Genomic DNA, 14,335 nt, shown 5'->3' on the forward strand with positions numbered 1-14,335 from the left:
CTGGCCAGGGAGGTGGTGGAGTCCCCATCCCTGGAGGTGCTCAAGGAAAGACTGGGCATGGCACTCAGTGCCACCGAGGGATAAGGTGGGGATCGGCCACAGGTTGGATTCGATGCTCTCGGGTCTTTGCCAGCTTTAATGATTCCGAGAGTCTGTGAATTAAGGCCATCAGAAGCTGGTGGGATTCCTGGAGAGGCCCTCAAGCAAGGAGATGAAGCACAGCAACCCCCTGGAACTGGGAAGTGCTGTGCTGGACAAACACACACGGACACAGACCCCTTCAGTACAGTTCATGTTTAATTTGGACGTTGATCGCTCCACAAAACGCCTCCTCGGCCCCCACTCCATCTGCTCCCACATGGACACCCTCTGCTCCCACAGGGACACCCTGCTGCAGCCAGCATGGCTCAAAAGTCACCACAACCTCTCCCAAGCCCAAACATCCCGTTTCTCACCTCTGCCACCCAAATCCTCCCCTGGGCTGTTCTCTCTCACCACACCACAACGTACAGAACATCTCCCCTCAGCTCAAACAGGCCAAAGAAAAAGAAAACACAAAGCAAAGGCTTTTGAGGAGGAAAAATCCACACGCCAACAGCCCCTGCAAGCCCCTCAGCTCCACAACCTGCTCTGCACCTGCCACATGTCACATCCAGACAGTTCTGGATCTAGGCTGAAATTCCCTTCAGAATGGTGGGAAGAAGACAGGCACAGAGCAGGATGCTCCTTCCACACCCTTCTTACAAGGTATCAAGTCTCAAAAAAAAAAAAAAAATTCATTGGTTTAGGGATAGTTAGACATGTTAAACACCCCCAGGACCCTCCTAACTCAGCTTCTGCCAACGAACAGGGTCAATTCAACTAAACCATGTCAGAAATCCAAGCATCCCACTGATACTGACAGCCCTGGAGAGCACAGGAACTCTGGAGCCACCACCAGCATTGCACAGACAGCTCCAGAGGGCTAGGAAGAGCCATTGGAGCTGGATCCCTGCACTCACACAGCACCTGGAAAAGAGCTTTCACTCCTACACTTGGTCACAGTGGAGCACCACCGGTTTTCACCTCTAAAACCAGGACGTCTCCCAGCACCATCCATGAAGAAACCCCTCTCCCCAAAAGGGGCTGAGTTTCTCTGAGAGGAGCAAAATAAAACGAACGCACTTCCCAACTGCTCTGCTCACAGCCCCGAATCGCCTCTGCACTGTCCCTACACACCCTCCAGCAACAGCCAAGCCACCGACACACACTCCTGGGGAAGGGCCAGGTCTCCCCCTTCTCCCCTAAGCATCTCTCTCAATGTGTGCCAGGGAGAAGGATTGATCCACGGAGAGCAGCACACCTGAGGTGAGCGAATTCCGCATCATCTCCCGAGACCCGCCCAGCCGCTCCTCCAATCATGCAAGATCCCGACTTGGAATAGAGGAAAGGGGCTCTCTGAGCCTTGAATCCTTCCTCGTTAAGGCTTAAACAAGCGATAACTGCTGCCAAAAAAGGAAGTTAGTTAAAAAGAAGCAAACTCAAAGCACCTCAGCACTGGCACGCGGAGGCTTCGATCCCCTCTCCCGGGTGGAAAATCCAACCTCAGCACCACCCGTGCCACGCGTCTGCTTGGAAGGAGGAAGACAGGCTTTAAAACAGCCAGAAAAAGGCAAACGGAACTCTCACAAAGCCCCACAGGTGGGGCTGACATGGTAAAAACACAACTGAGGCCAAGCTTTAAAGTGTCTTTTAGAAAACCACCCCACACGCATACACACACGCGCGCGCGCACACTTTGGCACAGGAGCCTTAAGTTATGTCACTTGGAACATTCAGAGTCAGAGGGAGCTACTGGGAAGGGTTTTTTTTAAAACTTTTTTCTTGTTTTTCCTTGTAAAAAGGTGTCAAGCAGTGGTGGTGAAGCACGAAGGGGGAGTACAAATGCTGAGCGGTCCCAGGGTGACGCTGCTCAGCGCTTGCGCTCCGGTTAGGTTCCCAAAGCTTAGCTGGATACATACACGGATATAAAAACACAGACATTCCTGGTTTTCAATGTGAAAACAGTAACATGGAATCGAATACTTGTGCATTTGCCATAGGGTCCTTTGGAAAAGGAACCATAAAAATAGATTTTTTTTTTTAAATAAAAGTCTTCTTTTTTTGTCTTTTTTTTTCACTTTTTTTTTTTTTACCCTTAACTTAAGTAAAGAGCAAATATACACCTACAAGCAGAGTTCAGATCCACTTTACTGAGAGCCTGGAAGTCCGTACATCAAATTAATTCCCAGTGGCATATCCAGACACCGGAACAGCTCCCAGCTCCAAAGGGCTGGCGTTCCTGAAAGATCTGCAGCTCCAGCTAACCTCGTTTGCCAGCAAAGCCTCATTCCAGCCTTACCTCAGCCAACACTCCCCAACAGACTCCACAGCTCAGCCTCACACCCAGAACCTGGCTATGGGAGCATCAGAGCTGGAAATCTGGGCAAGAAACCCGAATCCCGGTGATTTCAACCCACATCAGGATATAACAAGGAAAATATAAGCCCTGAGCTTACACTTCCTCATTACTCAGAGGCCAGAGCACTGATTCCAGCTACTGAGAAACAGCTTCCAGAGGAGAGCTGGGAGGAACTTCAGTGACAGAGAAACGAGCTGTGCAACAAGAAAGTGCATTAAAGTAGCTTAAAACCAGAGTAAAGATCAAATGGCCACTCGACAGGAGGGAGAATCAAGCTCCAGCAGCTCCTCAGGCTGGGTGAGTTTACATCCAGGCTCTCTCTCTCTCTCTCGAGTCCAAGGGGCAGGAGAGAAGCGTGCATTCCCGTGCTCCCACAGGGACACAGTTCTCCTGGCAGGCCATGCTCTCCTGCCCGGTTTGCATCAGGGCGGTATCAGATCTGGGCAGCTGTCATCGGAATTCGTAGATAGGAGCACTGTGCTCGGGAACGTGCGTTAAATTCAATGACTGATACCTGGCAAAGAAGGAAGAGAGGGAGGGGAGGATTACATGGAGCTCCTGCTTGGCAGCCACAGGGCAGACACTGTGCTGGCTGCTCGTCTTTTCCCCCTTTACAGTCCCAGAGTGTTCACATATCCAACACCCACTTCCCCCAGTGCCAAAATATCCTGACAGGACTCAGAATTGCTCTTCATGACTCTCTACAACTCCCTGACGGTAGGGTGGAGCCAGGTGGTGGTCAGGCTCTTCCCCCATGCAACTAATGATAGGACAAGTTGGATATCAGGAAAAAATTCCTCACTGAAAGAGTGGCTGAGCTCTGGAATGGCCTGCCTAGGGAAGTGGTGGAGTTGCCATCCCTCAAAATGTTCAGAAAACAAGCAGACATTATACTTATGGTTTAACAGGAATGGTGGTATTCAGTCAAAGGTTAGATTCAATGATTTTGTAGGTTTTTTTACAACCTTAATGATCCTGTAATTCCCACTCTGGTGCCTCTGAGCCACCTGCAGCGAGGCAGCGTTCCAGGTGGGCTGACTGTGGTGGTTTTTTGGACATCCTTTGAAGTTCAACAACTTTCAAGTTCAAACAGTGTTTGCTAAAAGTGCAAATTACACTTGAGTCTTTCAAAGCTCAGCTTGAGGGGATATTGTCTGAAACCCTTCTGGTTCCTTCCCTCCCCCTGAGAGCTTCCAGCCATCCACCTGCTGCTCATGACAATGATCCAAGGGGAAAGAGCTCTCCACAGCTACTCGCCTCCAACAAAAACCCCACCAATTAGCTTTGACTGTTCTCCTGTCTTAACAGCAACACCCCAAGGACACTGGAATACAAAGCACTGGCCTGACAAGATTTCTGCCTGAAGGGAGTAACAGCCAAGCTGTTCCTTAGGAGAGAGAACCAAGCACCCCCACAGCACTTCCCCAGACCCTGTATCATCTTCCCTCTTCCACCCTGCCAGCCCAAATTTCCCCCTCTTTTCCAAAAGGGCAGCACTTAATACCACAGCAACAGGCTGCACCGGCCTGCTCAGGCCAGCCACGGCCCACACCCCTCCCTTCTGCCCCAAGGTCAAACCACCAGCCTGAACCTCCTGCCTGGACACTCCCAAGGTTGTGGACAAGCAGGAGAGGAGTCACAGCCTGGTTTGAGTCTTCAGGAGGCAGAAAGCTTCCTTACCATTCTGAACTCCTATGGTAGTAATAGCCCTCTATAGATGCTGCTGATTTCTGGAAGCAGATGTAATAGAAACCAGCAAAGGAAGCACCACTGATGTCCTTGATGGTGTGATCTGGGACTAGGAACTGCTCCTGCACACAAAACACAGGCTGCATTTTAAAATGTTGGTCAAATACAGCCCCACCCCACCCCAATCTGCACTCCCAACCCAAATATTGGCACCCACTGACACTAAGACATTCCTGGCTTAGCACTCCCTGTACTCTCAGCAGCCCAGACCAGAGACCACAGTGTCCCTTTGACAACTGCCACTGCAGGCACCTCACAGGGAAGCAGGTAACTGAGAACAGAACCAGTTTTAAGAGTGCAGGAGATCAGTTTCAGTTCAACACCTGTCCCCTCTAAAGCAGAAGCCAATTGCAAAACCAGGAGTCAGAGCCTGAGAATGAAGAGAAGGCTCCAGGGAGATCTTACTGCAGCTTTTCAACATTTATGGGAGCTTATGAGAAAGCTGGAGAGGGACTTTGCACAAGGGCATGGAGTAATAGGACAATGAGGAATGGCTTCAAACTGCCAGAGGGCAGGGTTAGATGGGATATTGGGAAGAAATTCTTCCCTGTGAGCATGGTGAGGCCCTGGCACAGGGTGCCCAGAGAAGCTTTGGCTGCCCCTAGATCCCTGGAAGTGTCCAAAGCCAGGTTGGACGGGGCTTGAAGCAACCTGGGATAGTGGAAAGTCCCTGTCCATGGCAGGATGGTGGAACATGATGATCTTTAATGTCCCTCCCAACCCAAACCAGTCTATGGCGACTCTGTGATGATCCCAGCTGAAGAACAGAGGTGCAGATTGGCCAGTCTGCATCAGACACACAGGCCCCACACAGGGACTGAAGCCACCAATTCTCCCATCCTCTGGAGCATCACCAAGCAAGATTTTCCTGTTGTGTTTTTAGCCATGGCTGCAGCCCTTAAGGATACAATTAGCTGGCTAGACACGAGTCACACTGGAACTTGCAAGTACAGTGGGTTTTGAGGTTGGCAGAGCAAGATCTTTCATTAAATCATCATAGCTGAAAAAGCTCTCAGACACCTCATGTCTGTCAGTGCCTTGCAAGCAGCTCATCAGAGGAGACAGGCAGGGTTTACCTTCCATCTCATGAAGACATAGTCCCCATTTTTTAGATCTTCATAATCAAAGTCATCAGAGTTAAATGTTTTTGCATACTGGTAAAAAGCTTGGAACTTTCCCTGAAACAAAAAAAAAAAAAAAAAAAAAAGGATGCTTATTCCAGGAATAGAACTTATAGTACCAGCTGCTATTTAGGAGGGAAAAACTACTGATGCCTACAGCCATATCCAGCCTGGATGGAGAAGCTCCTGCACTTCCAGAGGAAAGTATTTTGACAAAAACATAATAAACACCCAAACTTGGCAAACAACAGCAATGGTCAAGGTGAGGAGGCAATCAGGTGGCTGCTGTGGCCCCAAAACACAGCAGTAGGTACACCCTACTCTGAGCAGGGAAATGAGTACTAACTACCCTACCTGTGCTAGTGGGATCCCACTCCCCTTCTCCATTCCATTTTGCAATAAGTCCTCAAAAATAAGCAGTGTATTCTCTTAGGGGGTCAAGAGATGGGGATTACTCCTGCTCCCTTCCAACCCCAAGGCCAACAAGTGGAAAACAAGACATCCCTTCCCTCATCACAGATCACAGCTTGCTGAAAGGACCTCTGTTTGCAAAGATCCCAGTGGGATGAGGAGGGAGACAGCCAAAAAGGAGAGGTCTCCAGGCCTTTCTGCCAGCTCTTGCTTGGGCATATGCTGCACCTCTCCTCCAAACCAGCAGCTCAGACCCACCCCTTGCCTGCAAGACTCATTTACCCAGTGTTTACGATCCACATCTTCATCAGCGTCCCACTTGCGCGTTAGGAACGGGTGTTTCTTACTGATTATCTCGCCTTCAAAGAACGTTGTGAGGGTTGGGTACTCCTGGCAGAGGAGAGACAAAGGTGAGGTCACAATTGTCACCTACAGACACAAACCCAAGAGCAGACAAAGCTCCATGCACTCAGCAAAAAACATCTCGCAGGGAGAGTTCAGAGCAATCCGAGGCTGCTGCTCCCATCCCTCATCCTGCCCCACACCTCTCTAAGGCTGACTCTCCACACTCTCAGCCTCCATGATATTATTCCAGCCCTTCTCTGCCTCTCTCCTTACTTTATAAAGGCAGGAGCCATGTCAGAGCTGGGCTGAGGGAGGGCTCAGCCTGGATAAAAAGACCCTCACTGTCCAAACTCCCTGAAAGGAGGGTGCAGCCAGGAGGGGGTCGGGCTCTGCTCCCAGGGAATAATAGATGGGACAAGAAGAAATGTCCTCAAATTGCATCAAGTGAGGTTCAGGATGGATATTAGGAACAATTTCACCACTAAAAGAGTAGTTAAACATTGGAACAGGTTGCCCAGGGAGGTGGTGGACCTGGCTGTGTCCTGGGTCATTGGTTGGACTCAATGATCTTAGAGGGCTTTTCCAACCTGAAATTATTCCATGAAGCTCCCAGCTGGACAATCACCCATGACCTTTAGAGCCAGCAATGCTCCCCAGTGGATACCCTGTGATCAAATCTACAACATGCTCAATCCCTCCACTTCCTATTTCTGGCAGCAGCTTCTCCCACCCACCCAGGAAAGAAAAAAAAAAGCCTTTACACAGCACCTTTTTGTGTTGTTTTGCAGTTAACACTCACCTCTGTAAGGCCTTTAATCTTCAAGTATCCACAGAGATAGGAGTTCTCCATATCCACATGCTAGAAAAGAGTGCAAAGTCCAACCATAAAAATCGGCATGAGGGTACATGCTTGATCCAAAGCAGTTTCTAACCCTTCCAAGGATAATTTCAGCTTCAGCTGGTACACATTGTCCAATATTCACCCTTCTCCATGCTGGGAACCACCTGGAAAGATTATTTACAAGTGCCCAGCTCACCTCTGGCAGCCTCCACATACCAGACCCACTTCCAAGGCAACATCCTCTGCCCAGAACCCTCCAGCAGGAAGCAAACCCCCTTTCCAGCCGGAAGGTTTCTGACTCACAGTGTTCTCCAAGTACAAGCATCCCTGGAAGAATCACCCACACCCCCTGCATTTTGCAGTAGGCCTTTCTTCTAAATCTAAAGCTCTTATGCCACCTGCATTTTGAGTTACCAGGCTGCATCTCTCTCCTCCTCCTGTGCAGAAACTAGGCAGGGGTTTGCCTGCTCCTTCAAAACCAGGGATTTTTCAAGCTTTTCCCTGACATCTCCAGATCCGCTTTCAAAACACGCAGAGAGTTATTCAGGGAAGTGCAAACCTCAGCTGTGAGAAGATGGATCTTCTCCACCTGTGATCAAAGGATGGCAACGTTTCCCTGGGCTCAGCACGGGGAGAGCAGGCAGCCCTCTCTCCTCAGCTGACACACGCAGAACAGCCACGTTTTTAAGCACAAAAGCAGCGTTTTTTAGCACAAACGCACAGCCAGCCCCTGCGAGGTGGCAGCATGCAGTGGAGCTGAGCAGCCATGGGATGTCCCCACCACAACAAATCCCACCAGGAACACGGAGAACCGAATATAAAAACACCCCGCCGGCTTGGAATCATCACCGAACCACCGAGGTCGGAAAAGACCTATGAGATCACCCAGCCCGTCCTGTGACTGATTCACCACCTCGTCAGAACCAGACCACAGCACTGAGTGCCACGTCCAGCATTCCCTCAAACACCTCCAGAGACGGTGACTCCGCCACCTCTCTAATGACCTTTTCTGTGCAGAAGTTCTTCCGAATATCGAGGCATACGGTGATGCGGGTGCTGTCGCAAGGGGCCGGCAGGGCGGGAACGACCGCCGCGGCCTGAGGCGAGCGGGTCCCCGCTCGCCTCAGGCCGCGGCGGACGTTCCCGCCCCGCCAGGGCTCGGCTCGCCCCGCCGCCCCCCTCACCTGCATGACGACCTCCACCTCGTAGGCGTTGCCTTTGCTGCGCTGCTGCCCGCGGAACTTGGCCCCGCTATACAGCAGCGAAGTGGCCACTCCGGGCTGCGCCGTGTTGATGGGGGGCGGCGGCACCAGGCTGCTGGCGGCCGCTCCGGTGGCAGGGGAGGAGGCCGAGCCCCCCGCCCCTCCAGCGCGGCGCCTCTCGCTCCGAACCGGCATCTCGGGGGGGTCCCCGGGCGCCAGCGTGGCCGGGGCCGGGGCGCGGCCGGGGGACGCCGCCCGCTCCGCTCCGCTCCCTCACGCCGAGGCCGCCGCTGGGTCAGGGCCTCCCGGCAGCGCCTCCGCGCGCTCCCATTGGCCCCCGCGCGCGTGCCCGTGGGGCGTTTTCTGCCTCTGATTGGCTGCTTGCGCGGCGCCGGGCGTCGATTGGTTGCGCTGCCGCGCGACGCTGCTGGGAAGTGTAGTTTTTTTGTCCAGGCGGCGCGGATTGGCTGCGGCCGCCGGCAAGATGGCGGCGCCCAGTGAGCGGCGCTGAGCGCCTGACGAGGACGAGGTTGCTATGTCGGCTGTCGCGATGTGGCGCGGATGTCGCCGGCTGTGGTGGGCTCACTCCCCGCCCTCCCGGCTCCCCCGACCGCCTCCTGCAGCTGCCGGGAGCGGAGCGGTGGGGCCATGCGGGCGCCGGGCCTACGCCCCGCCGGCAGGTGAGCGAGCGCCGGGCCCGCTGCAGTCCCCTCTGGGAATGGGGTCCTTCCTGGGGATCTCCATCCCCTGATCATCCCGGGCCACGGCAGGGCTGGCATCGGCGTGGAGACCGAGCTCCCCTCGGCCCCGGTGCTGGGGCTCCCCCCGCATTCTTTTCCTGGCATGAATGCGTATTTGGAGGGGGCAGAGTTCACTGGCAGCACGGCCGAGTCCTCAGTGAAGCAGTTTGTTACGCTTAGTTTTGTGTTTTACTAGGTTTAAGGGTTTTGAGGGAATGGAACTCAGGTATGTTCTGGCTCGTGTATCCTATGCAGAGACTTTGCTGGAATCGTGTGGGTTTGAGAACAGTAAAATTAACCTCATTCTGTTTGAGGTGAGGCTGCAGAGTCGTGGTGAGTCATGGTCAGGTTTTGAGAGCCACTGATGAGCCTCGGGGCTCCTCTGGGGTACACACACTTTAATCTGTTTTTAGAGCTCAGGCGCTTTCTGAGGCCCTGAAGCTTGCAGGTCACCGAGCCTGAGCAAATCCTTCCATTTCCCGAGGGGGAATGTGCTTTTTTTAGCCTGGAATAGCAGACCTGCAGCCTGACCTGCTTGCTGTGCCCTTCACGAGGCAGATTTATGGGTTTGGGATTTACAACCTGGTTGCTGTTGTCAAGGGAATGGCTTGTGGATTCTTCCTGCATTGTGGGAGGGATGTGAGCCTTTGGAATGTGTGTAATCCTGCTCTCAGGTGTTGAGAGAGTGTGTAGGAGTGCTGGTAGCAAAGGAGGCTGCTCCTAAAATGAGACCTGCAGTTTCCTCAGACTCACCTTGTAGGTGGGGCAGGTATAGTCCTGAACTGCACTGGGATGTTGGGCTGGAGGGAGGAATGTCCTTCAGAGATTAATTTGTTCAATGTGACTGCAGCAGGAGAATCTGGAAAGGTTGATCCTGAAGTGAAACTCCTGAAGAGTAGTGGGACAGGAGTGTAGCTGGTTCCATTTGCTCCCTGGCTGTGCACAACAGCAGTGTGGTTGTCACCCTTTCCTGGCACTTCCCTTCTGAGTGGAGCTCACTGGAACACACACTGGAGCTCACAGCTTGGAAGCTGTGGATCAAGGACTAGATTTTTGTGGCCAGGCCACCTCAACAGCACCAAGGCTCTGTCGTTTCTGAGCTGTGATGGGGAGCAGGGGAAGGAGCTGAACATGCTCTGTTTGCCCTCTGAACATTCTCTTTGCCCTCTGTTTCTGTCCCCAGAGAGGAAGAGGTTCTACCAGAACGTGAGCATCTCACAAGGGGAAGGTGAGTACAGCCACCAGGATGGGACAGCAGGGATTATCCCTGAGAAAAGTGTCATCACCCCACACTACATCAGCGTGGCACCTGCAGTCCAGGCTATGTCAGTGACATGTTTGTCACCAGCTGCAGTGCCCCTTCCTCATCCACAGCAAAGCTGCATGGTGGGAAATAGCTTCCAAGACTAAGGGTATCCAAGTGATTGTGGGAAACCCGAATATTCCAGATCCCTTGCTCCCATCAGCTCCAGCTCTGAATCTGCTCCCGCTGTGGGGTTGTCTGTTGTTCCTTAGTGCCTGCTCCTCTTTGATTCCCCAGGATTTCTACTCTGATTCCCCAGGAGGCTTTGAAATAAACCTGGACCACCGAAAGCTGAAAACGCCCCAGGCCAAGCTCTTCACTGTCCCCAGCGAGGCCTTGGCCATTGCAGTGGCAACGGAGTGGGATTCCCAGAAAGACACCATCAAGTTCTACACGATGCACCTGGTGAGCATGGCAGGGTGGGATGCTGAGACCTCAAATGGTCTCCAAGCTCCTAATGAGCAGAAAGTCAAGACTTTCTCTGGGCTGGCTGGGTGCCTCTCTAGAGGGAATCTGTGTCACTGGGGTGACTTGAGAAGGAGCTGGACAGTGTCATTGGGAATAGCGAGGAGCAGGAGGAAATTAGGAGCTCTGGAGCAGTCCATGGCCATTCTTCCCTGCTGTTTAATGGGTTGTTTCCAGGGATTCTGAAAGATTTGAGACAATTCCTATTACATGAGCCATGTTGTACACCCCCTTTAGCTGCACCCCTCAGTTGTTCATCTGCCACAAGTCCCTCTGCTTCTTCTTGGCATTGTACCATAGAAGCTGCTGCTTCTCCAAGCCTTGAATAACAGCAGTTTCAACTGCCTTTATCCCCAGACCACTCTGTGCAACACGGCGCTGGACAATCCCACGCAGCGAAACAAAGCGCAGCTGATCCGAGCGGCTGTGAAATTCCTGGAGACAGACACAGTCTGGTACGAGATGGGGGCCCAGCTGGATTTTGGAAAGAGGGTTGGGGAAAGTGAGAGAAAACATCTGCTCTAACCCAGTCATGGCATGGCTCTGATCTGTGCTGGTTTTTGCCTGGGGGTTTGAATTAGTTTAGATCAGTCCTACATGTGCAAACCTGGTTGGAGTCTCCCAAAGAGGGAGAATGGGATCTGGTCCTCCATTGAACTCTGGTTTTGACACCTCCATGCTGGGCAAGGGTGGGAGCAGCAGGAAGCTAAGATCTTAGAGAAAACACCTTTAAAAGGCCTGTGGGGTTCTGTCAGCCAGTCCCTGGTACTCCTGTGCCAGTGCAGGCAGCTCAGACTACTTGTACCAGTCCCAAAATGCCCTTCATTCCTTTAAGTTCCCGTGGGCTGTAGGATCAAGCCTGTTCATGCCCAGGCTCCTGTCCCAGCCTCCCCTGGCAGCTGCACAGTTCCTATGGAGAGAAAAGAACAGGCTACTGGGCAAGGAGAAGCAGGAGTGGCCACACAGAGCTGCAGTGGGATTTGTACCCTCCTCTAACTGCTAAACCTCACTTCAGCCTGTGGCCTGGGGCTACCTGCAGTTTTCAGTTGGCTGGTTCACTGCTCTGTTTTGTAGTAAGGTAGAATTGTCCTTCCTGGAATAACAAAAAGCTCTGCAGTTGGGGAAGAGTTGGGGGATTGTTTCCTGTCACTGCTGCCCTGTCCCCTTGCTGTGGGTCTGCTGGGGTCAGTGTCCTTCCCAGAGGTGTGACCATCCAGTGTGGTTTTGTTCTGTGATGTCCCAGCTATCGTGTGGAGGAGCCTCCAGCCTTGGCAGAGCTGCAGAAGAATGAATGGGATCCTGTGGTTGCCTGGGCTGAGAAAAGGTGAGTTCAAAGGTGTTCCTGGCTGCTTAGGCCTTGCTCTGCTGAGCCCAGGAGCTCTGGTCCTTGTGACTGCTGGGGCCACAAGCTCCCTGAGCCCTGGGCCTTTTCTCTGGGCTTTGCTAAGGGTTTGGGTGATCATTCCAGGTACAACGTGACAATTGGCTCCTCGACCAGCATCCTGGGGCCAAACATTCCAGCTAGCACCAAGGAGACCTTCGTCAGCCATCTGGCATCCTACAACATGTGGGCCCTGCAAGGTGAGCGGGGCTGGGCTGGGAGCTCTCCACTCAGGCTGGGCCAGTGAGGAGATGTTTCCTCTTCACAGAGCAGGAGTGTGACTGTAATGTTTTTATTCTCCTGCTCTGAGTGTGGAGGTTTATGTTTTAAGTCTGCAGGCCAGGCCCTGACCTACATTTGTCACAGGCAAGGATTCTCTCCAGTGCCACTGGTGTTCAGGATCTGACTGTGCTGTCCCATGAGCTGTTTGCTCCACCTTAGCACAAATAACTTCTTTAATGCCAAACCTTCTAATAATTTAATCCCTAGCTTTGTTGTTACCAGGAAAAGAAATCAGGCTTAGTACTCCAAAGTGCCCACACTGTGCACTGTCCTCACTTTTTCATCCTTATATCCCACTTAATCTTGCCTGACTCATCTGAATGACACCAAAAGATAAAGAAATGAAGGGAGCTTTGCTTTGCTCCAGACCTGAATGAACAGCAGGCAGTGAAACCCACAAAAGACACAGAATGCTCGAGCCTGGATGGATATCTCTTCCCTTTGCACAGAGAAGGGAGGGTTGTGGCTGAATAAAAGGAGGTGGTGTCCAGGGCATGGCCTTTGTCACTGCGGTGGCAGGGCCAGCACAATGCTCTGTACCTGCTGTTAACCACAGATCTGAGTGCCCAGGTGCAGGTGGGAGGATCACTGGCCCTCCCTGAGGGGGTACCACAGCCTGCCTCTCTCTTCAGAGCTCTCTTCAGAGTGAAGATGCTGCTGTAATGCTGCAGAAAACAGCCATGAATCTTGTTTGGTTTGGGTTATTCCCTTCCAGGTATAGAATTTGTAATCACCCAGCTGAAATCACTGATTCTGTCCATGAGCCTGATTGACAGGCACATTACAGTAGAGAAAGCCGTGCTTCTGTCTCGCCTGGAGGAAGAATACCAGGTAAATTATGTTACAAAACAGCCCTATAATTCAAATAGCAATAATCTCAGCATGACAAATGCATCCCCCACCACAAATAACTGGCAAGGGAAGTGCCTGCTATAGCAGGAGACGTTCCACTCCACCAGTCTCCCTGTCTGAGAGCGTTTGGAGCGTGCTGCTGCAGAGCAACACCACGGGCACAACAGCCCAGAGTGCTCCCAGGGCTGCCAGTTTCTTTTCACAGAGCCCAGATGGCTGCTTTTCTCCCTCTCTAATCTGAAGTGCAAAGTTGTGGCTGGCTTCTCTTGCTGTGGGTTATCCAGCCTGGAGCCTTTAATAGACACCAAGATACCAAGCTTGCTGGAAATTAGCCTGGTGTGAAGCTCTCCCTGTCCCAAAAGTGGCTGAAGTTGGGAATCTTTTCATCCTCCTGTTAAGAGGCTTTGCCTCAGACCCAAGTACAGATGAAGCACATCCTCATCTGGAGATATCCCTGCCTCAGCAGTCAAAGATCAGCTCAGTTCCTGGAGGGGTTTACCTGTGCTTCACAAACGTGGGAAGGGAGGCTGAGAGCTGCTTTGAGTGTAATCCATGTTCCTCCTCTCCTTCAGATTCAGCGCTGGGGCAATGTGGAGTGGGCCCATGATTATGACCTGTGTGAGCTGCGTGCTCGCACAGCAGCTGGGACTCTCTTTGTTCACCTCTGCTCAGAGAGCTCAACTGTAAAACACAAGCTGTTGCAGGACTGAGACAGCTGGGCAGGGCACAGAAAGAAAATGTCCAGCTGGGAATTGCTGGCCTGACCCAGTGGATGGTAGCCATCTTCCTGCCATTCCATTTTGCCTGGGATCAGCTTCATGTGCTGTGGTTTTGTGGGCAACTCCTCACTTGGATTGCCTGCTGCAGTGCAGCACACAAGGAGGAAAGGTCAAGGTGAGCTGCTTCTGAATCCCCAAGCCAGCAGCTCTGTCCTTTCCTGGTGTCTGTAACTCGTCAGAGGAGCTCCCACGGAAGAAACAGCTTCCTGGGCAGGGCACGGCACAGACATACCCAGCATATGCCACATGTCTTCATAGCTGCCAGCTCCTGACACACACTTGTTATGGAAATCTGAAAACAGACTCCACTGCATCTGTTGTTCATCCCTCGGCGTGCCTGTCTGTAACACCAGGGTCTCTGTGTTCCATTAAAGACTCGCCCCTGTGAGGTACCAAAAGCTGCGTGTCTTTGTTTTAATCACCA

The 14,335-nt window shown here is 52.3% G+C and overlaps 2 protein-coding genes across 2 annotated transcripts; one reads left to right on the top strand and one right to left on the bottom strand.

Annotated features, from left to right (window-relative positions):
* Positions 1 to 279: 279 nt before the first annotated feature.
* Positions 280 to 8,436, bottom strand: GID4 (GID complex subunit 4 homolog). The gene is made up of 6 exons (XM_085074431.1): positions 8,092 to 8,436; positions 6,866 to 6,925; positions 6,004 to 6,111; positions 5,266 to 5,367; positions 4,121 to 4,251; positions 280 to 2,954 (listed from the first exon to the last, which is right to left on the bottom strand). Exons 1-6 carry the CDS (start codon positions 8,302 to 8,304, stop codon positions 2,891 to 2,893), a joined length of 678 nt encoding a protein of 225 aa, XP_084930557.1. The 5' UTR covers positions 8,305 to 8,436; the 3' UTR covers positions 280 to 2,890.
* Positions 8,437 to 8,561: 125 nt separating this feature from the next.
* ATPAF2 (ATP synthase mitochondrial F1 complex assembly factor 2) lies at positions 8,562 to 14,309 on the top strand. Its single transcript, XM_085074430.1, has 8 exons — positions 8,562 to 8,789; positions 10,033 to 10,077; positions 10,412 to 10,557; positions 10,975 to 11,072; positions 11,861 to 11,941; positions 12,086 to 12,198; positions 12,996 to 13,111; positions 13,705 to 14,309. Exons 1-8 carry the CDS (start codon positions 8,645 to 8,647, stop codon positions 13,840 to 13,842), a joined length of 882 nt encoding a protein of 293 aa, XP_084930556.1. The 5' UTR covers positions 8,562 to 8,644; the 3' UTR covers positions 13,843 to 14,309.
* Positions 14,310 to 14,335: the final 26 nt, after the last annotated feature.

Source organism: Lichenostomus cassidix, chromosome 14 (genome assembly GCF_008360975.1).
Source record: "Lichenostomus cassidix isolate B80296 chromosome 14, HeHo_3.0, whole genome shotgun sequence".
Classification (NCBI taxonomy): domain Eukaryota; kingdom Metazoa; phylum Chordata; class Aves; order Passeriformes; family Meliphagidae; genus Lichenostomus; species Lichenostomus cassidix.

Coding starts and splice junctions, on each gene's coding strand:
- GID4 (XM_085074431.1), bottom strand. CDS start 8,304: ATGCCGGTTCGGAGCGAGAGGCGCCGCGCTGGAGGGGCGGGGGGCTCG. Junction 5,368..6,003: donor ATGTGGATCGTAAACACTGG/GTAAATGAGTCT, acceptor TTTTTGTTTCAG/GGAAAGTTCCAAGCTTTTTA. Junction 4,252..5,265: donor ATGTCTTCATGAGATGGAAG/GTAAACCCTGCC, acceptor TTTTGTGTGCAG/GAGCAGTTCCTAGTCCCAGA.
- ATPAF2 (XM_085074430.1), top strand. CDS start 8,645: ATGTCGGCTGTCGCGATGTGGCGCGGATGTCGCCGGCTGTGGTGGGCT. Junction 8,790..10,032: donor GGCCTACGCCCCGCCGGCAG/GTGAGCGAGCGC, acceptor TTCTGTCCCCAG/AGAGGAAGAGGTTCTACCAG. Junction 13,112..13,704: donor GCCTGGAGGAAGAATACCAG/GTAAATTATGTT, acceptor CCTCTCCTTCAG/ATTCAGCGCTGGGGCAATGT.